Source organism: Aspergillus tanneri (assembly GCF_003426965.1).
Source record: "Aspergillus tanneri strain NIH1004 chromosome Unknown AapTan_1_pilon_pilon_pilon, whole genome shotgun sequence".
NCBI lineage: Eukaryota > Fungi > Ascomycota > Eurotiomycetes > Eurotiales > Aspergillaceae > Aspergillus > Aspergillus tanneri.
The window spans coordinates 3,952,124-3,973,898 of NW_022984628.1; the positions used below are offsets into that span (position 1 = coordinate 3,952,124).

Here is a 21,775-nt window from a genome sequence, read left to right on the forward strand (position 1 = left end):
ATTTCTGTGCCTTGTTCCTTTATTCCTTGAACGATAATATCTTGATGTATGAGATGCCTTTGTGTACTGTATTCCTAGATGAATCATTAGTGTACTCCATATTTGGAAACTATTTCCATGAATGTGACTTGATCTAGTAGGCCTCTACTATACAGCAATAACTTTATTAGTGAATGCGAGGGCGTGATAACTTGTTCTTCACAGAGTAGTTTCATTAACTGTTCTGTGTTATTGAACTGTGTCGGAGAAATATTCTTCCCACACAGACCTCCCCTGACACCGCTAACTAAAAATTTCAGGCGGTCACATTGCGCAGAATGAGCCCTCCAACCCCAAGTTTGTTCTTCCCTCCGATTGTTCATGACGATACTGGCTTTCTGGGTCTCTCTAACACATCCACTATCCAAAGGACTCGCACCGGTCGACTCCAGGTGTGCGGGCTCGACCGGGTCTATTATTCCTGACTCTGAAATCCCCTGTATCTCTCTCCCCTGCCAAGGTGAGTTCCAAGGAAAACGTCGCTATGCGCTTGCGGGAGCTCTTGCTAACTAACTATTGGCCTACCTTGCCCGCAGTTTACACCCCACCTGCGACTGATTCCCCAAGTCAAGACCCAGTCAATAATAGTGAGGCCAATATGTCCAAGTCAAAGGATAGTGGCTCCTCCGGGGGCTTTCACCAGGAGTACATAGCGTCAACGCGCTATCGCAATGATCTGCCTCCTCCTGATATGCCCCCGAAGTTTTTGGAAATTCCACATGAAGGATTGGACCGTTTTCTCACGCCTGGATTTGCATCAAACCTGGCTCGTCGTGAAGAACCGAATATTGACGTCGATGCGGAGGGTGGTATGCCGATTGATCTCGTCGGTATTCCAGGGCTTCACTTGGGCGACGAGAGTGGTACGTAGCTCAACGCTGGCGAATTATGGAATTAGACGTGCGCTAATCTAACTGTATCATGCAGCTATCATGGCCCCTGAGAACCCTGATCCCATTGACCCTGCTGATCTCCCTCTCCTGATGACGCTAGAGCAGCTGAGGAATCCGGCGCCCAAAAACGCAAATGTTAGCTTTCTGCGCCGTACCCAATATATCTCGGCCGGTATTCGAGCCCCGGACGGCCCCAAGGTCACGCCTATCCGACCGAAATCGCGCGAAAATGAGAAGGCGAAAATGTCGCAAGACGATCCCGTCTATGTCAAGAAGTACATACAGAAAGGATTCGATATTGCATACCCAGAGAGCAAGCATTCCGGAGAAGATACGCCTATTAGAATCAAGGGTCATAATCCTACGAAACTCGAACATGACGCCTGGGCTCATCCCGTACATCCTGATAACCCCAAGTTGAAGCCTGTCGGCTTCTACCCTCTTCTTCCTGACCTTGCGGGGTTCCCAGACCCTGGAGGTTTTGTTCAATTCAAATTTGACAAGGCACCTGTCCACGAATTTTCTGGGAAGCGGGATAAACGCATGGATGCTGCTATTTTGCTGCCCTCGGCGCCAGAGGAGCGTGTATGTCAGGAGCACGCCACCAAAGTTGCCCTGCACAAGAGCAATCCCAATCTATATCCCGATCCTGGCCCTGTCCCTTGGGACTATGACCTCTTTCTTCCGGAGAAGAAGGAGGCGGCGAAAAATGTGCTTGCGACCCTACGTCTTTCCAACCCCGACCGTGACAATGAAGAGCTGTACACGCACGAGGGTGCCGACAATGCTAGATTCCACCGCTTTGATCGCGTGCGTACCTATGCGACCAGCGCGCAGACCCTCGGCAACGACCAGAAGCAAAGAGACGTCGCGCTGACCCTGTTTGACCCCTCGGACGCCGATGAGGAGCGGCAGGGCAAGCAGAAGGCGGCTTACTATTACCCGATCCTTGGAAAGACACGCCTGAAGCCAGAGCGAGCCCGGACTATTGCGCAAGCGGGCTTGGCGCCTACGAAGCCAAAGACGAAGGAGGATCAAGTTGATCAAATTCAAGTGGTTGTCCGCGATCCCGACGAAGCGGAGGTATACAAACGCTCTCTCTACCGAGCAGCCATCGATCCCAAATTTGCCAGGACCATGCCACCGCCCCCAGAAGAAGCCGTGGATGAGCCAGAGGAGAACGAGAACGCCGATGCTGAAGACCGGGAGGGAAGTGTGGATCGTCACTCTACGACCCAGGACGACGCACCTGGTGAGGTAGACAAGATGAGTGATGACGAGTAACTGCACTACAGAGACGCCTTTTACTCTCTTTCCACCTGTGCATTGACCTTGGGCCACGAACATAGCCAAATTCCTCTTCTCTCCGACCGGATTGGTGCGGTAATCTGCACACCTTCATATCCCTTTTATTTTACTATGTCATAGTGCCTGCAATTGGGCATGGCCAGTCCAGTTCAGGCCAAAGCTTCAGGCAACACAACGGGCGTTGAGTGGCATGAATGAAAATGGAGTTACATTTAGCGAGATCTTCTGGTTGGTTGGGTTATGGTTTTTCTTCGAGTTTTTGTATGCAACAGGCAATTAATTGGCAGTGTTGCGGTAGTCTAGATAGACGTGCTCATCCAGACACTTGTACAATGGGAATTGTAACAGATAGTAGGACCTGATATATCCATTTATCTGTACGGAGTAGATACACTGTTTCCGTTGCACAGAAGATGCAATGCTCCACCGCCTGCGGCCATTCTGCTCGCGAAACGGCCGACCGCCCGCCGCAAGCGTTGCAATAACAAATCGGTGGGAATGTGTGGAAGGAACTTGCACCGCGCTGAGTTGCTTCTCTGAGAGGACTGGATTGTTTGCTTACCTGGGGTGCATGTGGCGTGGCATCCTTCCTGGTTGGAAGTAATTGAACTGATTACCGACTGTGTTTACACTGGTAAGCTATGCTGGAGCTTTCATCCTCGGATCCTTCAGAGTCATCACCAGAGGCTAACCATCATTCTCTAGCACAATTGCTGCCTGGCTCGCTGGTCCATGGTCTCTTACTAAGTGTATTGAAGGAAAAAGGAACCTGATTATACTTGCGCGCATCCAGAATGGCTGCAAACACCGCTGCCCTGGCTTGGAGGGCTGCGGGCGCCAAAGTTCGTGCATTGCCGTCTCTCCGCGGTGCTCAGCCGTCATCAATCTTCTCTAAACGCCCCTTGGTTTGTCGGCAATGGGCTGTGAGATACGCTTCTGACACGGCAAACACTGCCGCCGCCTCCGAAGCTGCCACGGAGACCGTGAAGCAGGCGCCCAAGAAAGCTGGCCGCGGATCCCGAAGAATCGTGCTCGGCACGTCTTTAGCTCTTACGCTTCTCGTTGGCTACGTGTACGGCACCGATACGAGGGCCAGTATACATCGGTATGGCGTGGTCCCGTTGATCCGGCTCCTTTACCCGGATGCCGAGGATGCGCATCATATCGGGGTGGATATCTTAAAGACTCTGTACAAATATGGACTCCATCCTCGAGAGCGTGGGAACCCAGACGGGGACGGCGTCCTGGCGACGGAGGTAGTTTCATTTGTACCAATTCAGTGCAACGCAGCCAGTTAATTCTCCTCGCAGGTATTTGGATACACGATCTCCAACCCCATTGCCATCTCCGCCGGTCTCGACAAGCATGCTGAGATCCCGGACCCGCTGTTTGATTTGGGACCGGCCATTGTCGAAGTGGGCGCCACCACACCCTTGCCGCAGGAAGGCAACCCTCGGCCCCGTGTGTTCCGAGTTCCTTCGCAGAAAGCCATGATCAACCGATACGGGTTCAATTCGAAGGGGGCGGACCACATGGCCGCCATACTGGAACAGCGTGTGCGCGACTTTGCCTACGCGCATGGATTCGGAGTGCATGAGCAGGCGGTCGAACGGGTGCTGAACGGCGAGGCCAATGTTCCGCCGGGCAGCCTGAATGCCGGGAAATTGCTGGCGGTGCAGGTGGGCAAGAACAAGGCGACGCCGGATTCGGACATCGAAGCCATCAAGCAAGACTACGTGTACTGCGTGGACCGACTGGCCAAGTACGCGGACATCCTGGTGGTGAACGTGTCCAGTCCGAACACGCCGGGGCTGCGCGACCTGCAGGCCGTGGCGCCTCTAACAGCGATCCTGGAAGCGGTGGTGGGGGCGGCTAAGAGCGTGGACCGCACGTCCAAGCCGTTCGTTATGGTCAAGGTCAGCCCGGACGAGGACTCAGAGGAACAGATCACGGGCATTTGCGAGGCGGTTTGGAACTCCGGAGTCGACGGCGTGATCATGGGCAACACGACGAACCGACGTCCAGAGCCACTCACGCTACCGCCTACGGAGCAGGCGACATTGACAGAGACGGGTGGATATTCAGGCCCGCAGCTATTCGATCGGATGGTGGCCCTGGTGGCAAGATATCGGGGGGAGCTGGACGCGAGGGCGGAGGGGGAGCAGGAGAAGAAGCAGCGTAAGGTGATCTTCGCGTCTGGGGGAATCACCTCGGGGGCGCAGGCACAGGCGGCTCTCCAGGCGGGAGCATCAGTGGCGATGATGTATACGGGGGTGGTGTACGGGGGGGTTGGGACGGTGACGCGGGTGAAGCAAGAGATGAAGGAATGTAAATGATTAGTATATAGAGAGAAATATTATTATGTCCAGCAAAAAAGATGATGGCACCTGATGCTCCATATGCAGTCTAGATATATCTGACGTCCTCCATATCATATCTCCTATCAATCAATAATCGATAATCAATAATCACAATGATTCCTCAACCTCTCTAACAACCTTCCTCACCCCCTCAACCTCATGAGCAAACCTCCCTAGAAACATCCCATCAACAGCCTTGCCCAGACCGCCAGGACCCCACAATCCAGGCCCCGCGCTACCCCCATACAGGATCCGCACGTCACCGGGACGTTTCCGCTCCGCCACAACGGCCTGAATACCCTTCACCACGGCCGCGATATGCTCAACGCCAGCGGGGACAGCTTTGCCGATCGCCCAGACCGGCTCGTAAGCGAAGATAGCAGGTGCCTCAGGGGGAATAGCGTCCAGGATAGGACGAACCTGAACCGCGCATTCCTGCACCGCTAACGCCACAGCTTCGGAGGCCACGGCTCCCGGCGCAGTAACTTCTCCGATACAAACCAAGGGAACTATCCCCTGATCACAGACAGCTGCTGCCTTCCGTGCCGTTTGCACATCCGATTCGGCGAAGATGGCGCGTCGTTCGGCATGGCCCAGTTCCACGATGGAGACGCCCATACTCCGCAGTGAAAGGGGGGAGACTTCCCCCGTGTAGGCGCCTAGAGGTTCCCAGAAACAGTCCTGGGCGCCAAGGAGGAATGGTGCTGGTAGTGACTGTTGTTTGGTGGAGGTGGAGTCGAGAGTGGATTCATACTGCTGGATGATTTCATGACAGGGGTAGATGGTGAGGAAGTCGGGAATGAGCGCGAGGAGGAGTTTGCTCCGGTTTTGGGGTCGCACGATATCGTTTTCAGGGGATAAGAGGGCGCGGAGGTAGTCGAGGGTGCGGGGGGGGGTGAAGTACATCTTTAGGGAGATGATGAGGAGGGTTTTGGGGAGGATGGGGAATTCCATGGTGAATCTTAACAGTCCAATTCTGAATGAATGAAGTCCGTGAATCAATGGGAATGATATGATGGATAGATATGATTGTTGTGTACTGTATATACTGGTAGTACCGAGTATTGTCACGAAATTACATTCCACATTCAGACATCCGAGAGAGCAATTCTATCGCGGTGGACCGCAGGTAAGCGCGGTGGGCCTAGAACACTTGGTTTTTGTTTTCCAATCATACCTAAATTACTAACTCTACTAGACTTATTACACAACTAGATACGAGGATAATATAGGTATATAGTATCCTGAATATCTTCTAGGTTCTCTATCTACAATTCAAAGGAATAAGTAAAATGAGGTGTACTCCGCAGAGTGAAGAGGAAGAACCCACAACACGGGACAGTGGAGAGATCGGCCCACGCGAAGTACAGTATCCATAACGTCATGTCACTCATTGGTTGGGCAAGTGGATCAGGTCAGAAATCTGGAGATGGGCGCTAGTTGGACGACATCTCCTGGTTGACTTGATAAGATGAGACGAGATGAGAGGACGGGAAAATGAGAGAAACAAAAAGAAGAGAGAGTACTATCTAGATTGATCAAGCTATGAAGATTTGGCAACTCAAGCGAGCTCAGATCGAAAGTTGTTGTCCTGTCACGGATCCCAGTCATCCACCAATCAGTAGCGTCCATGGGTTGCATGTGGGTCCATGGTCCAACGCGGCTGTCCCAGAGGGGTTTAACGCCACTTGTCGAGTATACACCCGGAAGGCCTAATTAGGATATGCGAGATAACCCTTGGGCTAAAGTTCTGTGTAAAAGTTCTGGGTAACGAGGAGAATTGGATTAATAGTGGCAGAGAGATATATAATATTATAGAGATGATATGATATCATATGATACACTGTGATATAATAACCAGATATTCCGTAGGTAAGCCCATTAATGCGCATGTCTTTCCCTTCCTGTCATACCAATCCAAAAAAAGCCTCATGCAGAACGACGTCGGTGGATGCGGATGTGAAACGATCGGCATGGGAAGAAGACAACCGGTTACTAGGATGGATTGGCCACTGCAACAGCTCTTCCACAACGGAGTACCTCTATAGAGGTACGCGCTGAGGCATATCCGACGAATCATTTCCATAAACCGCAGTCTGTTCCTAAAAAATCCGAAATCTTACCAGAGACAGGCGTCTTGCAGAGCCATCAAACCACGTCGGTTATATCCTTCCCTGGTTTTATTGCCTCCAATGGACCAAATCCATGGCTATGACGCCATCCGTGGGGCATCCATCATCCTAGGATTCGGCCAGCTCGGACACCGGGTCGAGATGTCGTGCATTAATTCATCTCCCGTCTCCATCGTTGAACCTTGGGTCGCAGGAGGCACGGCACGACCTCCGCCAAATACGAATGGAGGGGTTCGTGGGAATAACATAAAAGGGTGCTCCTTCGCCTCTCTCGCTCCATTCAACTTCCTTCAGACATCTTCCAGATTACTTCATCTAATTCTACTACAACTACAGTCTTTCTTCTGAGCTACTTTCTCAACTACCTTCTCAACTACAATTCATCCAGCATGTCTGACAAACCCCTCCGCATCGTCTTCGCCTGCGACGAGGCCGGTCAGCCGTACAAGGAGACCCTGAAGGCCGCTCTGGAGAAGAACCCCCTCGTCGAATCCATCCAGGATGTCGGCGTCAACTCCACCTCCGACAAGACTGCCTACCCTCACCCCGCCGTTGCCGGCGCCAGACTCATCAAGGAAGGCAAGGCGGACCGTGGTCTCTTCATCTGTGGCACCGGTCTGGGGGTTGCCATTTCCGCCAACAAAGTTCCCGGCATCCGTGCTGTCACCGCGCACGACTCCTTCTCCGTCGAGCGCTCCATCTTGAGCAACGACGCCCAGGTCTTATGCTTCGGCCAGCGTGTCATCGGCATTGAGCTAGCCAAGAAACTCGCCAATGAATGGGTGACTTACCGCTTCGACCCCAAGAGCGCTTCCGCCGCCAAGGTGCAGGCCATCTCCGACTACGAGGCCCAGCTCCTCGGTGCTCAGTAAGCTCGTAAACGAGCGTTGGGTCTGGGAAGAATGCTCTCAGGACCTACCTGTCGCCCTTCCGATCAAACTTGGGAGTATCTAAGGAGCTTGCGGCGGAGGGTACAACAAACCTCTCGCCATGATCCATATCGGTACTATTTCCCGAGCGAAATGATCGCCTCGATACGAAAATCTACATATGAGTCAAATGATACCACGACGTGAACGGCATGAATTTTGGCGGGCCAATATCGTTCTTACGTTCTATCCTGCCACTCCTGGAGAATATGGTACTTACTAGATCGAATCCAAGACTTTTACCATAAATTCTACGGTCTTCCATCCCTTGCGTACCTTTCGTAACCTCTGTAGTGTGTAGATACTTTGCTGGGTGGCTGAGTCATCGGATATTCTGCGGGGATCGATCGCCTTCGATCCTGCTTCTCGTTTGCATCCTCCGTTAAAACATCTCACTAGGCCGTCATGCTCACGTCCGCCCCAAAACTGGGCGAGACTTTTGTCTGGCTCCTCCAGATCTCACGAGTGATAGATTGACCTTTATTGAAGCGCGTCGGTCGCTTCTTTTGACAGTTGGGGGGATCTAACTGACGGTTTCACGCCTAGATTTCATTCGCTTCCGTTGGGAAATCCCTTTTTTTTGGCACTCGACATCTCTACTGCCTCGTGGCAACCTATCTTCCACCCTTTTCTTTCATCTTCTGTTCCTAGGAACCGCCCGTTGCTCCGCAAGTCCAGTGGATCGCCTCAAGAAGGCCCCACCGTGTACCGAACGCTCTGTTGAATCTGCCTAGAGAGACCCAAAACGAAACAAAAAAAAAAAAAAGTTGAAAAAGAGCGGGAGTGAGAGAAATCCAGAAGATCGTGCCACGACATGTCCTTCGAGTTGAAAGAAAAGGGCAACCAGCTCTTTAAATCGGGTGATTTCAACGGGGCTGAAGATCTTTATTCCCAAGCGTGAGTGGGCTGACCTGTGTTTCTTGGGGGGTGTGCGCTAGTCAAGCCTCTACAGGCTAGGCTGACCCCTGTACTATAACTGCAGTCTTACAAAGTAGAGGGTTGAACTGATCTCTTTAGAATCCAGAAGAACGCGCACGAACCCACCTTCTTCACGAACCGAGCCCTGACGCGTATACGGTTGGAAAACTGGGCGGGCGTGGAACACGATGCGCGCACCGCCGTCGATCTGTACGGTGCAAAGAATCCCTCCAGCCTCAAGAGCTGCTGGTACCTGGCGCAAGCGCTGCTCGGGCTGCAGCGACCCCAGGAAGCATATGAGGTGGCGATCGATGCGTACCGAGCCAGCCTAGCGGCCAAGAATGCGCAGACGGAGAACCTGTCCAAGGCAGTGCTGCGCGCCAAGCAGCAGATCTGGGCGGCCAAGGAGACGGCGCGTCTCCGCGAGATGAACGAGACGCTGGCGCATGTCGAACAGCTGCTAGAGAGGGAATTGAACCAGGCACTGGAGGAGCTGCAGGGACAGCTGGATCGGGGGGAGATTGGCCATATTGGATTCGTGGAAGACCAGAAGGCGCTGCGGGAGGATGCGGCGAAGAACCTGGACACGGTACGCGAGACGTTCCGGATAGCCTCGAAGGGAGAGATTCAAGAGAGGGTAAGTCGTCCTAGCGATTCAAGCATGACTGGCGGGATGGAGCTGACCATTCAGGTCGTACCGGACTATTTGGTGGACGGTATCACGTTCGAGATCATGCACGATCCTATGATGACGCCGTCGGGGAGCAGCTTTGACCGAATTGGCATTGTCAAGTATGTAGAGCAGGCGGGCGTTGACCCGATCACGCGGGTGTCGATGACGGTGAACGAGCTGCGGCCGAACTACGCGTTAAAAGCGGCGTGCGAGGAGTTTCTAGACAAGAATGGATGGGCAGTGGATTGGTAGTTTTATACCCTAGCATTATTATTACGTAGATAAGCATATCCTTATTCCCTTGTAACTCAGAGCAGACTACGTAGCACATGTACATCCCTTAAGCCAGCAGCTGCCTAGACAGTAAGGCACAACAACCCCCCACCATACCCCACTTTTCCCACCACTTCATCAACAATCACCATCCTCACCACAACACCACAAAACACAGCAAAGAATAGTAAGAAAGAAAAAGAAAGAGAAAATGTCCCTCGACGCCTTCTATACCGCTCTCTCCGCCTCCCAATCCGGCGCCCAATACACCCCCGACGTGCAATCCGCCGCATCCGGCATCAACATCGATCTCCTCAAGGTCGCAGTGCAGGCGATCCTCGCGGGCGATGACTCGGCCAGCGTGGATGGCGACCAAGCCACTGCGTTGAAGGCCGGATTCGAGTTCGCTGCGAAGCTTGTGAAGATGTTGGAGAAGGAGCCTGGAACGAATGAGATGTTGAATGTACTCGCTCCATTTTTTCCCTGTGTTTTCTCTCTATCTTGCTTTTTTATTTTATTTTTTTGGCCATTATTTTGTGCTAGTGCTGATAAATTACAAATTATAGTTGTACAAATATTTCAAACAGGCGAAGGGTGAGAAACCTGCTGAACCGTCGTTTTATCAGATGGAGGTACGTTATATCTCTCTTTCTTCCTGGATCTTTCTAGAGGTCTAGTTTGCTAATATATATAATATAGGCCAAGTACAAGTACAACGCATGGAAGGAAGTTAGCCACATCAGTGCCCACAGAGCTCAGGCTCTGTATATCCAGGAGGTGGGGACGTTGATCGAGAAGTATGGGACTCGCTCGGCCTGATACTGGAGGAAGACAATAATTAGGCAGACAAGGGATATCATACTAGCATACGCATGAGCGAATCATCATTACGTGGTTATGATATGATATGATTTACTATTTTATCGTAGTATCACAGGACAGCTACATCCACGTCTGTCCTAACCAGTCTCGCTCCCTATATTCCGTCGTGGCACACCAGGGTTCCTCGTCTCTTTCGTAGGATGTCAGCGGTAGATCGTAGGGTATACGGAGTCCGACCACCACAGAGTCAGAGGTAATTCGATCTGGTAGATCTTGCTGGAAGGTAGGGATCATCGCCGACGATCGTCTCTCTGCATTATTAGCATTATTGTCAATAAATAACTGCGACCACACCACCACCCCAATCTCCCAACTACAGATGCGCACCTCGTCGTGTGCGTTGACGGTCGCTCCCCATGCCTGCGTCGAGAGATTCGCCGAGGTCAGCATCGCCCAGTCGATCTTGGTCATTTCGTCATCCGTGAACCGGATATACGTTTTAATATGCGGTGCGGCACGACGACGTCCTGCGTCTCTTTTTTTCTTCAATTTCATCTCCGTGTCAGATGTAGATGTAGATGAATCTCCGGCCCAGTGCCGCAGGTACGGCCGCAGATACTGTAGCTGTTTCTGCTGCGCGGCAGTCTGGATCTTCATGTGGATGGATCCGCCGGATGCGTACCCGTTCAGTGATCGGCGGATTTCATCGGCGGTGGGGAAGATAATGGAATAGTTGGGTTTTTGGTGGTCTTTTCCTCGTTCCCCTGTTGGACAGAGGGCGTGGAAGAATACTTCTTTTAGCCATTTATCTGTCTGACCGAGGGAAGCAACGGAGGACATCTAGACAGATTAATACATACTTAACATACTTGCTTCGAAAAAAGAAAGAAAGAAAGAAAACCAACCTGACAAACAATATGCGGAGTCTTCATCTCCCCACCCTCCGTAGGGACATTCCGAATCACATCCTCCAAGGCCGGCCATCCCCACAGGGTCTTCTTCCGGGAGTCAAGGGACGTCATTTTCTGTTTGGACGGTACACTGGCGACCAGGGCGGCGCGCACCGCACGAAAATCGTACTGGCGCAGCTGACTCACAAGGGATCCGGTCTTCCTGGGTCCATACTCACTCAGATACGCCAGGAGATCCCGCTTAAAGCGCGAGCCGTTACCCAGGACCGTCGTCGTCAACGGGGAGGAGTCCTCACTTTGTTTCTGCAATGGCAGGAGAGGAGACCGCCACACGGCCTGGCACATGTTCGTCCAGTCACCGGGGATCATATTGGCGGTGTGGATGATGATCCTGATCAGAGTCAGTCAATTATCTCTCGTTCCCGGAGAATCATTACAAGTGTTAGCAGGATGAGAAATGGATATAGCATACTGGGCAAAATCATCATGTCGAAGTAAAATCATCATTTTGGAATGATGCGTCCCAAACGCCTCGGGCATGTAGGCCACAATCGGCTCGACATTAGGATACCGAGAACATGCTTCCTGGACGTAGACCATCAGTAGATAATCCCCGTCAGAGAAAGGAGAGGTCCATATATACATCGATGGCCACGCGATTGGGCGCCTCCTTCTTCCACGACCCGTGCACTACCTTTACCTGCACCAACCCCCGAACATCCTCGTCAAACTGCTGCATCAAAAAGTCTACATCAATCAGGTAATTGAACTGCCAGCACTCCCGAATCATCGGATCCCCCAGAAGATCGCGCAACCGGACCGTGTCCCCATTGTGGGCGGACGACGCTAGGTCGCGAATGTGCGTCAATTGGAAGGGGGAACGGACGATTCGCGGAGAAGAGGACAAGGACAGAGGGGGACTGATGGACCGGTGCAGAGATGCCAACGCCGGCTTGGCAGGGGATAATTTGATTCTCTTCACTTGCGGGTTTGCATCTTCGTCCGCCATCGTTGAAGTGGGAAGAAAGACGACGAAAAAGGGAAAAGATGCCAATCTCACGGCCCGCTTGCCCCGAAGTCCCGCACCCGCCTACGAAGTATAAAGCACAGCGGATGGATTATTTATTTATACATAGCTACACAGCAACGAAGTTGACAAGGATAAAAATACTACCACATAAACCGCTGGACCTTGCCCGGTTCCTGGGGCCACTCAAACCCTTGGTAAAGGAACATATATCCCATCACGCCATTGATGAGCAGGAACCAGATCGTTTCCAAGAACAAGGGGAAATTCGTGGCAATCTCCTCAGAAAGCACCTCCTTCGCATCACGCGGGCGCTTCTGACGGTATTTCAGCAGCTTCACCTGTGGCGGCACATGCAACCGCCACATCACCCAGGGAATAATCAGGTATCGCGGCTCGACCAAAGGCGCCGTGACGAGAGATAGGGCCGTGGCTGCAAGCCAAACGAGAACGAAGCTCACCCGCGGCGCGTTCTGCTGTTGCTTTTGTCGTCGGAGAATATGTTCTTGGATCTTAGCGTACGCCTCGGGACTGATCGGCTGCGGCTGGGGCTTCGAGGACACAGGGGCCGTCTTCTTGGTAGTCTTCAATTTGCGGTCCGGCTTCTGCTTCGGCCCTGTTTCCTTGGGTACTTTCTTCGTCGGGGATTGAGGAGCAGATGGCGGGACCGAAATCAGCTGGGGAGCGGATGGGATAATCGAGAATCCAAATGCGGAAATGGCAGCCCAGCCGCAAATAAAGTAGACGACAGTGGCCGCATATCTGACGGCAGGGTGAGTCCGCAAGAGAAGACGAAAAACATAGAAAACATAATGGCGGTTGTCAGCTAGTGTGAACGGATGGACGATCGTGTTGAAGTGTACGACTGCCAGCATCACCGGGATGACCACGAGCGCCGTCCAGAACTTAGGGAGCTTCCTTTGCTTTTCCGAGAAGCCATAGTCCAGAACCTTGGGCAACCACGACTTGGGGAGCACTATGTTGAGGATCGGCGTCACAAGGATGGGCCACGAGAAGAACAGGATGTATGGCCAGATATAGAGCATCTGCGCCAAGTGTAATTCTGCAGAGTGGAACTCTTTATGTCCTGCACGGCCATTAGCCCACCATACATTCATTCAAAGCCGCAAGATGCCGTGGGCCTACCCAAGACAACCCCATTATTCCACACCACAAATCCACCGAAGGCTGCAAGTATGACAAGATACGGGATCACCGCCAGAAAAACCGCGCCCAAATTGCCCAGAGCCGCACTGGCGAGGAAAAAGGAGGTTCGGAAATAGTCTTTGTATTTTCAGTTAGCTATAGCCGGCGCATTACGTCTAAGGAGCTTACCCGTAAAAGAAGCCTCCGACACTAAGGGATCATACAGTTCTTTCTTCGATCCTTTCCCGGCATTACTAACGGACCTGTTCAATGCCCGGACCACCTGCAGTCCGCCCAGGAATACCGACACCCAGAAAATGTTGGTTTGTCTGAAAGTCAACGCCACTAACCCTAGCACGAGAAACACGATATGCCGACTTAGAATAGTTGTAATCGTCGACGAGCGCTTCAAGTCCCAGTTGTAGACTTCAATTACCGCCAGGAGAGCAAGAACGTCAGTATAATACAGACCGCAGAAGAAGAACAACGGCGGGAAGAGACAGATGTTCAAAACGGTATGGCTCAGCCATGCGCCCGCGGGTCGTGTATTACGTTGCTTCCGCAGAGTATCCAGCAGCGTTTGCAGTCTCAAAGGTAAGACGACAGCACCGGCCACCACATTGGTCGACCGCAGAGCTTCAGGGTCGAGCTCCATGGGGGAGCCTCGGAGGGCCAGAATCCCAGCGCAGAGAACATAAGACCACAGATACAAGCCAGGAGGAGTCGTGATCTTGGGATCCCAGTGCGTCCACCTGTGACGCCAATACGCCTGAGCCTGGGGAACATGGAAAACCTCGTCTAAGTAAGGTTCTGGAACAACCGCATTGATTCGGGACATCCAGATGGGAATCAGCACCAGAATAAAAGGAACAGCGTAGCGGGCTGCACGAGCCAGGTCCGACTCAGGTTTGGCCGAATTCATGGTATCAACTGGCAGCCCATTGACCAGGAAGCTATGAAGCTGCACAGGCAAAGCCGAGGAGGAGAAAAGGAGAGAAAGGAAAACAACGAGAGAAAAGAACGACCGACGATGCTCGCCTTCCCTAAGCGGAAGACACTGCAAACAGGGCAAACACCTGCTCCGTCCCAATGCGGCATTCCTCTTTATATGGATTCTTTTCTCGTCTTTGTCGCGCTTTCTTCTTCCTGCCAGCCATTCCTCGCTGGAATTCGCTGCATTCGAACCCCAGAAGTCCTCCTGAAGCCCGGCCCAGCCGCACTGACGGTCAATGGCCTTTCCCCTCCCGCGGGGCATCACGCCCCCGGAGATCTCGTTTCTTGCCGAGATGGAGCTGGTCACCATTCTTCCGCGACAACGCTTGGAAGGCCTGGACCTGTTAGGTGTGAGTTCCTCATTCTTCGTTCCCTATATATTGACAACCGTAATCTAATTCCATTCACAGGGCCCTGTCGATCCTCTCCTCCCTCCCCGCCGTGCCTCCCTTCCCCTCTGGCTCGCCCTACTACTTAAACGCCAACGACGCGCAAATATTCTCCCTCCTCCCTGGCTCCATCCCGAGTCTCTATCGCTCATTCTCGACATCGAGACTCAACATCAGGACTATCAACATGCGTTTTCCCCTCCGCCGCCGCTCCCCGGCCAGCCAGGTCTCGGCGACCGCGCCCAGCAAAGGCCCATAGCAACCCCTCAATATACCCCCGACGGACACCGGTATTACCCATCGTCGCCATTTCTGCCTCAGAATGTAGCACAGGATCATGTCTCGGCTGGAGTGCCGCCGTCATTGCCGTTTCACTGGCTGGAGATGGGAACGATGCTCCTCGACGCGGCGAGCGACGATCTAGTGGAGCCGGACCAAATTCGGCGGTTCCTGAAGGAATTACGGGAAGTGCGTACGGCGAAGATCAGATCCGGCGTGGATGTATTGGACGCTGCTGCAACGGGGGGAGGCGGGGTGACCCTGACGGGCGTTGGGGCGATGGAGCTCAGCGAGGGGCGAGGGTTCATTGCCGGTGTCGTAGATGGACTAAGGTATGTGTGCTGCTTGAGTGTGCCTGCCCGGGGGAAGCGGGACCTTATTCCTTTGCTAATCTCGTTTCCTGATCTAACAGACGGATCGGTGCGTCAAAAGAACAAGCACGACGAGAGCAGATGGCGGAAGATATGGCAAACGGCGGATATGACGCGACACAAGACGACGACATGGAATTTTGATGCACGGTCCGGAGTTCATGGTGTATAAAGAAACGGCATCATTTGGGGTCCGTCTTATTTGTATATATATACCCTTCAGTTCCGTATTATAATTGCAGATATTCAATTTCAACCCTACAACACCATACACATGCGACGCTGAAAGACACCCATAAACCAATACAATAGACAGAAAACCGCGTAACAATTTCAGAACAACAGGATTTCCTAGCGAGTGCCTGCATTCAATTCTACAGCCCCAACGCAGCAGATCGGGTGAGCTTCATTGAAGAGGGGGAAAGAGGGATGTCTTCCGACTAAAAAAAAAAAAAATTAAAAAATAGACCCCAGATACAGACCAAAACCTATAGCGTCATTCTGCAGGAGACAACCCCATCGTATCCGCAGGAGAGTCTTATTGTGTGGAGACTTGATCCTTCTGCATCATTCTCTTCCGTGCTGCCAGAATCATATCGTCTCTGCGCTTCTGTAGTAGACGTTGACGCTCCTCCTTATTCTGCGACCATCCACCGGACACAGTCTGGGCGTCTCTGGGGCCAACGGAGTCCATCTTGCTCTGGAGATTATACCGCGAGATCAAATCCTGGCCATCCTTTTTCGCCGTCGCTGTCGACGTGGATGTCGTCTGAGTGGCTGGTGTACCGGCGTGGGGGATTGCGATCTGGGGCTGGAAAGAAGGTGGTGGCTACATAACCATTAGTTAGTCCAGTACTTGTAGGAGTAGTATCGCCACAGACACCGCCGAAGAGGAATTGTCGCCCCCGGAAGAAAACCGGTAGAGAGGGAAAGATGCCAGTCAAATGATCGATCTGTCTATACGTACCGTTTCCAATCCCCGTCCAGTCAAGACTCTCTCCGTGGTCGCCGCAACGTTACCTCCATTGCGTTGCAAATCCCACATGATGTCGCGTGTATTCAATTGAGGGAACATCTGGGATACTTGCTCCACCTGGGCTGGGTCGACTGCGCCACGAGTACGGCTACGGCCAGTTCCTGCGTCGGAGTCGCCATCCCGATTGAGGAACCATCGAATGACGAAGAAAGAGACGACGGCGAGAGTAAGGAGGGAGGGGATGTTAATAGACGGTTCGTCGTCGGGCATTATGTCGGGTGACTGCAGTAAGGGGGGATGGTCGGTCGAGATTCAAGGATATTAATTAAATATTCGCTTCAGAAAAGAAAGAAAGAAACGAAAAGGAAAAAAAAGTCAGCGTAATCGAGATCCTGAACCACTGACTGATGTGAGTCCAGACGTTTAGTGCACGATCGGCGCCGAGATGCCGCGGCGAACAGCAATGTGGCGGTGTATTCCAGTGGCCAATATCGAGTACTTAGAACGGAAATAAATGTCACGCAGAGAACGCCAATACGCAATCGAGGGGAAAGAGATGACAGATAAAATATCCAGGAATTGTGGACAGGTCACTAGGGGAGGGGAAAGAAGGAGGCGAAGTCAAGTAAGTCGACGGTAGTCGGATTACCGGCCGAGTAGGTCATGTATCGGTCTCTCGGGTATTCATTCTCTCCTGTTCTCAACACTCATTTCCGATTCTACCGAACAGCCATCATTGCAATGTCTAGGGACGTGTTCTTGATGCGCATACCGTAAGAACACCATCGCCAAAAACAAAAAGAAAAAGAGAAATCATCCAGAAATCAATATACATGATCCAAGAAAACCCCCCCCCCACAAAAAAAAAAACGTCGTCATTGTCCCAGAATGCCCTACCCAGAAACAAGTGCTATCAGAGAATCATGATTGAGCAAAACGCATGAAAATATAGGCAAAAAGAAAAGACAAAGAGCAGGTATTGGAACCCCCTATGGTTACTTCATGTCCGCGGGCGTCAGAGCTTGAACAATACTGGTGCCCTCGCTGAATCTCGTGCGGAAGATCCGGTTGGCGTTCTGGAACATGCCATCCTTCAAGGAGACAACGATGAACTGGGAGCCCTTGAACCGGGTCTTGATCAACCGGCCAATGTTCTGCGTATGCGACAAATCCAGAGCCGCGTCCACTTCATCTAGAATGTACATCGGCGCCGGCTTGAATTGCAGTAGCGCCATGATGAGCGAAAGAGCGATGAGAGATCTATTAGAACAGTAGTAGTTAGTCTGAAGTCCTCAACAACACGACTGCGGGTTCATCGTACCGTTGTCCACCACTCAGCTCGGCCAGACTCTGTTTCCAGACCTTGCCCAGAGACACCTTGACTTCCAGACCATCGGTGATGTCCTTGCCCTCGGGGGGATCCAGTTTGGCGAAACTACCCGGCAGAAGTTCAGCGAAGATCTGCCCGAAGTCCGCATTGACTTTGGTCCAGGTCTTGTGGAGCGCCTCCTTCTTGTACTCGTTGAGGTTGGCGATGGTCTCTTCGATCTTGCGCTTATCCCGGATCACCGTCCTCATCATGTTCATCAAAGCAGCCTCTTTCTTCTCCACGCTGTCGATCATGTTCATAACCTTGGGGTTGATCTTCTTCTTCATCCCCTGGAATCGTTCCGTGAGGTTGCGCAGTGTGGATTTGCATTCGGCAATGTTCTGGTTCTTGAAGTCGTACGCAGTGTTGGGTCGTCCGAAATTATCCTTTTCGTCGGAGATCCACTCGTGCTCTTCCTCCATATGAGCGACGGCTTGGGCCGCGGCCTGCTGGTCTTTCTGGAGCTTCTCCAGCTGATGACCAAGCTTCTGCATTTCGAGTCCTTCTTCCGTAATCTGCGAATTCTTCGCCTGCATTGTCTTATCCAGGTCCCGTAGCTCATCGTCGAAGCCAGTGAGTTTGGCCCTTTCGTCATCTAGCTGTGCTTGGGCCATATCATGGGCGTCCTATAAAAAGTATTAGCAGCGTCGTCAAGTAGTCATGGATCCAGTTTATTTTCTCCGACCTTGATGCGGGTTTGTTCCTTCTTCAGCGATTCAATCTCTTCCATCTGTGCCCGCAGAGCATTTTCCGCTTCAGCACTTTGCTCCTCTGCGGCAGAAAGATCGCTGCCAGCCTGCTCAGACTCCAGTCGAGAATTTTGAAGCTCTTTCTGCAGAGTCTTGACTGAATTCGAATTCTTCAAAAGGCTCTTCTTAAGGGAATCCAGGGAAGCTTGAAGTTCCGCCAACTTACTATCTTTATTATTGTCGAACTCGCTCATATCCTTCTCAATGCGTTTGATATCCTTGGATGCCTCACTCTGACGAGTCTTCGCGTCAAAAATGTCATTCTTCAGCTGTGCAATGTTCGCCTTCATCTCCTCGACAGCTTGGATAATCTAATACAATTAGCCCCGAAAGATATGCCAAGATCCCAAGAGGCACTTACCGACGAAGAAGAGTTGCTGCTTATTTGCTCCTCAGTAAGCTTGATCTCGTGCGTCTTGAGGTCCAATTCCTGCTTGATCGAGCGGACCGTATCGAGCTTCTTCTTCTCCTTTCTCATAGTTTCTTCAAGCGTAGCTAACAGACGTTCTTTGTTCCTGATTTCCCTGGTGATCTCGTTAAGCTTCTGTAGGGTAACAAGCATTCCACTCGAATTCGGTGAGCTACCACCGGACAGAGTGCCAGAAGGGTCATAGACATCGCCATCGAGGGTCACACTCTTAATCCGAACAGATGGGTCGAAAGTCACCCTCTTTGCCGTATCTGCGTCGTTACAGACCAAGGTATTGCCAAACACGTAGTTCATTGCCGCCGTGACCTCGTCATCGTAGCCTATAAGAGACAAGGCCAGGTCCACCTTCCCAGGTGCAAGATTCTGCGCTGCGCCAATTTTCTCAACAGATGCTTTGAAGCACGAAATCTTGTTCAAAGGAATGATTGTCACACGCTTGCGCAATTTTCCCTTCTGCAGTAGCTGCGTGCCCGTCTCTGCAGTGTCAACAACCACATTATACAAGCGACCGCCAGCGCAGATCTCCAGCGCAGTTGCAGCTTGAAGCTTTTCTTTGCTCAAGGTGAACAACTGAGCCACTAAGCCCTTGACCTTAGAACGGTCGAAGTTCGGGTGGGGGTTGGTATATTGAAAGTCGATATTCGCGACCTTCCTCTGAAGAGCATCGGCGCTTTGTCGCAGGTCGCGAATGTCTTTCTGTAGGTTGTTCTGTTCCTGGTAGAGTTGTTCCTCTCGTCCTGGTTCATAACCAAGTCGCGCAAGCTCCGCATCCAGCTTCTTAGCCTGGGACTTAAGGCCCTCCAGCTCCTTAAGAAAACCCGAATTTTGCTCCTTGGCTTTCTTCGCTCTAGGCTCCTCTTCCTTGATCCGCTTTTCCAGATGCGTGATCTTGAGTTTCGATTGTTCTTGTTCCGTGGCTGCGGCACTGGCACGATTACGGGCGTCTTGTAGCTGCCCTTGATACCCACTCTCCTGGCCTTCTTTTGAGGCCACACCAGTCTGCAAAGTCTGCAGCAACTCCTCCTTCTGGTCCACTTCGGCAGTTTGGGCGTCTAATTCTGCCTTTGCAGTATCGTATTGTGCCTGTAGCTTATCGTAGACCTTTTTCTTGTCTTTGAGGAGTTTCTGCAGGTCATTAACAGTTTTTTGGGCATCCTTATGCTTCTCTTTTTCCTCAGCTATACTAGCATTCTTCAGATCGAACACGGTGGTCAATCGGACGAGCTCATGGGAATGGGATTTAACTTCATCCTCAAGAGCCTGGAATTTACCCCCTTTCCGCAGCTCCTTATCACGGGCAGCTCTAACTCGCTTCACATCTTCTTCCAGATGGGCTATCTCGCTCTTAAGCCTGGCCGCATTATCTTCAAGCGTTTGAACCTTGCTTCTCTTTTTCTCGCACTCCTCACCGGCAAGACGCAGCCGCTCACCACCCCGGAGATAGTCGTGAGCAACAACCAGGCGAGTCAAACGCTCCAGGTCGTTCTGGGTTTGCTGGAAGTCAAGGAAAGCTCGTTTTTCGGATCTCAATTTCTCGAGCTTAGGCTCAATTTCTTCCTGGAGAAGACCCTCGATTTCACGTAACTTCAATTCTTTTTTGCCCATTGTCTTGCCGGCTTTCTCTCTCCTATCCTCGAACATCCGCGTACCTGCGGCTTCCTCAATCATCGACAGAATTTCAACTGCTTTCATATTCAGGACCTTGGTAATCCGTCCCTGCATAATCAAGAAATTTGGGTTATTTATGTTGAGCTGAACACTCTGGAACAGGTTTTGCACTGTCTGCTGCTGCGCGCGATGGCCGTTGATCAGGTATTTACTCGTGCCACCAAGGACAATCTGTCTGGTCACCGAGATATTCGCATATTCTTCGAAGCCGATGGGCGATTTGGCGGTGTCCCGGTTATCGAAGACGATCGTCACACTGGCTTTGGTCACACCGGCCTGACCTCGCTTGTAGATGAGATCTTGTAGGTTCTGCGCGCGGACGGTGCTCATGTTCGTAATTCCGAGAACGAAACAAATAGCATCGAGAATATTGGATTTACCACTGCCGTTAAGGCCAGTGATCGAGTTGAATGATTCATCCCTAATAGAACAGTAGTTAGTACTCTGTTGCGACCGACGGAACTAGCGGATCAAAATTCCATCGACTGTGATATGAAATCCGCTCGTAAAGACGAAAGTGATTAAGTAGCGCAGCGCATACCATCCTGAAATCACCGTACGTACGGCATACGATTTGAAACCCTGTTACACCCAGCATCAGCATTCAACTCTGATTCCACTCTCCCTGAACGATGCGGAGCCGAGCAACATACGTCTATAACAATCTCCGTGATCCTCATGGTTGCGACTCCGGACCTGCCCCATCAACTGAAACGGAAGCGCATGGGAAGGCGTGCGGAAAATCAAAGGGCATGCAGTCACACAACTTGGGGATTATTGTTTTGGCGGGTGCCGTGTTTTTGCGGGTGGAATTAAAGAGGTGTTTATGGTTTGCTCCTTTCGGGTTAGTGCCACTGACAGATGATGTAAGCGTGAGGGGTGACCACGTGATGTTATTGACAGATAAAGAAGCAGATATCGTATTTTAATTGTTGCTTTGAGAAGACTAGAGATATAGAGACTACGAGAGGAAAGCAGAGTTGTTCATTTATTTTACAAGTCCGAAACTAACGCAGCCTTACTGAGCCCTGTACTAAAGCGTCTTGATGGCTTTCTTCAGCACGATTAAAGTCTCTTATTCCTCCATGGACATACTATTATACAGTGTAGTCCAACAAGT

The 21,775-nt window shown here is 51.7% G+C and overlaps 11 protein-coding genes across 11 annotated transcripts; 6 read left to right on the forward strand and 5 right to left on the reverse strand.

The window, feature by feature from the left end:
- Positions 1-637: 637 nt before the first annotated feature.
- Positions 638-2,216, forward strand: ATNIH1004_003296 (uncharacterized protein; the record flags this gene model as incomplete). The annotated part of the gene is made up of 2 exons (XM_033567975.1): positions 638-902; positions 967-2,216. 2 exons carry the CDS (start codon positions 638-640, stop codon positions 2,214-2,216), a joined length of 1,515 nt encoding a protein of 504 aa, XP_033429970.1.
- Positions 2,217-3,034: 818 nt separating this feature from the next.
- URA9 (dihydroorotate dehydrogenase 2) lies at positions 3,035-4,576 on the forward strand (the record flags this gene model as incomplete). The annotated part of the gene is made up of 2 exons (XM_033567976.1): positions 3,035-3,496; positions 3,551-4,576. 2 exons carry the CDS (start codon positions 3,035-3,037, stop codon positions 4,574-4,576), a joined length of 1,488 nt encoding a protein of 495 aa, XP_033429971.1.
- A 132-nt stretch (positions 4,577-4,708) lies between these two features.
- Positions 4,709-5,554, reverse strand: ATNIH1004_003298 (triose-phosphate isomerase; the record flags this gene model as incomplete). Its single annotated transcript, XM_033567977.1, has 1 exon — positions 4,709-5,554. One exon carries the CDS (start codon positions 5,552-5,554, stop codon positions 4,709-4,711), a length of 846 nt encoding a protein of 281 aa, XP_033429972.1.
- Positions 5,555-7,121: 1,567 nt separating this feature from the next.
- Positions 7,122-7,604, forward strand: ATNIH1004_003299 (RpiB/LacA/LacB family sugar-phosphate isomerase; the record flags this gene model as incomplete). The annotated part of the gene is made up of 1 exon (XM_033567978.1): positions 7,122-7,604. The coding sequence occupies one exon, from the start codon at positions 7,122-7,124 to the stop codon at positions 7,602-7,604; it is 483 nt and encodes a 160-aa protein (XP_033429973.1).
- Positions 7,605-8,475: 871 nt separating this feature from the next.
- Positions 8,476-9,504, forward strand: ATNIH1004_003300 (putative U-box domain protein; the record flags this gene model as incomplete). The annotated part of the gene is made up of 3 exons (XM_033567979.1): positions 8,476-8,558; positions 8,679-9,216; positions 9,271-9,504. 3 exons carry the CDS (start codon positions 8,476-8,478, stop codon positions 9,502-9,504), a joined length of 855 nt encoding a protein of 284 aa, XP_033429974.1.
- A 232-nt stretch (positions 9,505-9,736) lies between these two features.
- ATNIH1004_003301 (uncharacterized protein) lies at positions 9,737-10,344 on the forward strand (the record flags this gene model as incomplete). The annotated part of the gene is made up of 3 exons (XM_033567980.1): positions 9,737-9,988; positions 10,092-10,157; positions 10,225-10,344. The coding sequence occupies 3 exons, from the start codon at positions 9,737-9,739 to the stop codon at positions 10,342-10,344; spliced, it is 438 nt and encodes a 145-aa protein (XP_033429975.1).
- A 123-nt stretch (positions 10,345-10,467) lies between these two features.
- On the reverse strand, positions 10,468-12,267 carry ATNIH1004_003302 (tyrosyl-DNA phosphodiesterase 1; the record flags this gene model as incomplete). Its single annotated transcript, XM_033567981.1, has 4 exons — positions 10,468-11,187; positions 11,253-11,649; positions 11,731-11,843; positions 11,902-12,267. The coding sequence occupies 4 exons, from the start codon at positions 12,265-12,267 to the stop codon at positions 10,468-10,470; spliced, it is 1,596 nt and encodes a 531-aa protein (XP_033429976.1).
- Positions 12,268-12,428: 161 nt separating this feature from the next.
- Positions 12,429-14,353, reverse strand: alg10 (dolichyl-P-Glc:Glc(2)Man(9)GlcNAc(2)-PP-dolichol alpha-1,2- glucosyltransferase; the record flags this gene model as incomplete). The annotated part of the gene is made up of 3 exons (XM_033567982.1): positions 12,429-13,372; positions 13,432-13,569; positions 13,621-14,353. The coding sequence occupies 3 exons, from the start codon at positions 14,351-14,353 to the stop codon at positions 12,429-12,431; spliced, it is 1,815 nt and encodes a 604-aa protein (XP_033429977.1).
- A 307-nt stretch (positions 14,354-14,660) lies between these two features.
- Positions 14,661-15,607, forward strand: psf2 (DNA replication protein PSF2; the record flags this gene model as incomplete). Its single annotated transcript, XM_033567983.1, has 3 exons — positions 14,661-14,774; positions 14,835-15,424; positions 15,505-15,607. 3 exons carry the CDS (start codon positions 14,661-14,663, stop codon positions 15,605-15,607), a joined length of 807 nt encoding a protein of 268 aa, XP_033429978.1.
- A 394-nt stretch (positions 15,608-16,001) lies between these two features.
- ATNIH1004_003305 (CUE domain-containing protein) lies at positions 16,002-16,709 on the reverse strand (the record flags this gene model as incomplete). Its single annotated transcript, XM_033567984.1, has 2 exons — positions 16,002-16,292; positions 16,431-16,709. 2 exons carry the CDS (start codon positions 16,707-16,709, stop codon positions 16,002-16,004), a joined length of 570 nt encoding a protein of 189 aa, XP_033429979.1.
- Positions 16,710-17,434: 725 nt separating this feature from the next.
- Positions 17,435-21,335, reverse strand: SMC2 (condensin subunit SMC2; the record flags this gene model as incomplete). The annotated part of the gene is made up of 6 exons (XM_033567985.1): positions 17,435-17,699; positions 17,761-18,434; positions 18,494-18,868; positions 18,919-21,076; positions 21,197-21,237; positions 21,309-21,335. The coding sequence occupies 6 exons, from the start codon at positions 21,333-21,335 to the stop codon at positions 17,435-17,437; spliced, it is 3,540 nt and encodes a 1,179-aa protein (XP_033429980.1).
- Between the last annotated feature and the right edge of the window lie 440 nt (positions 21,336-21,775).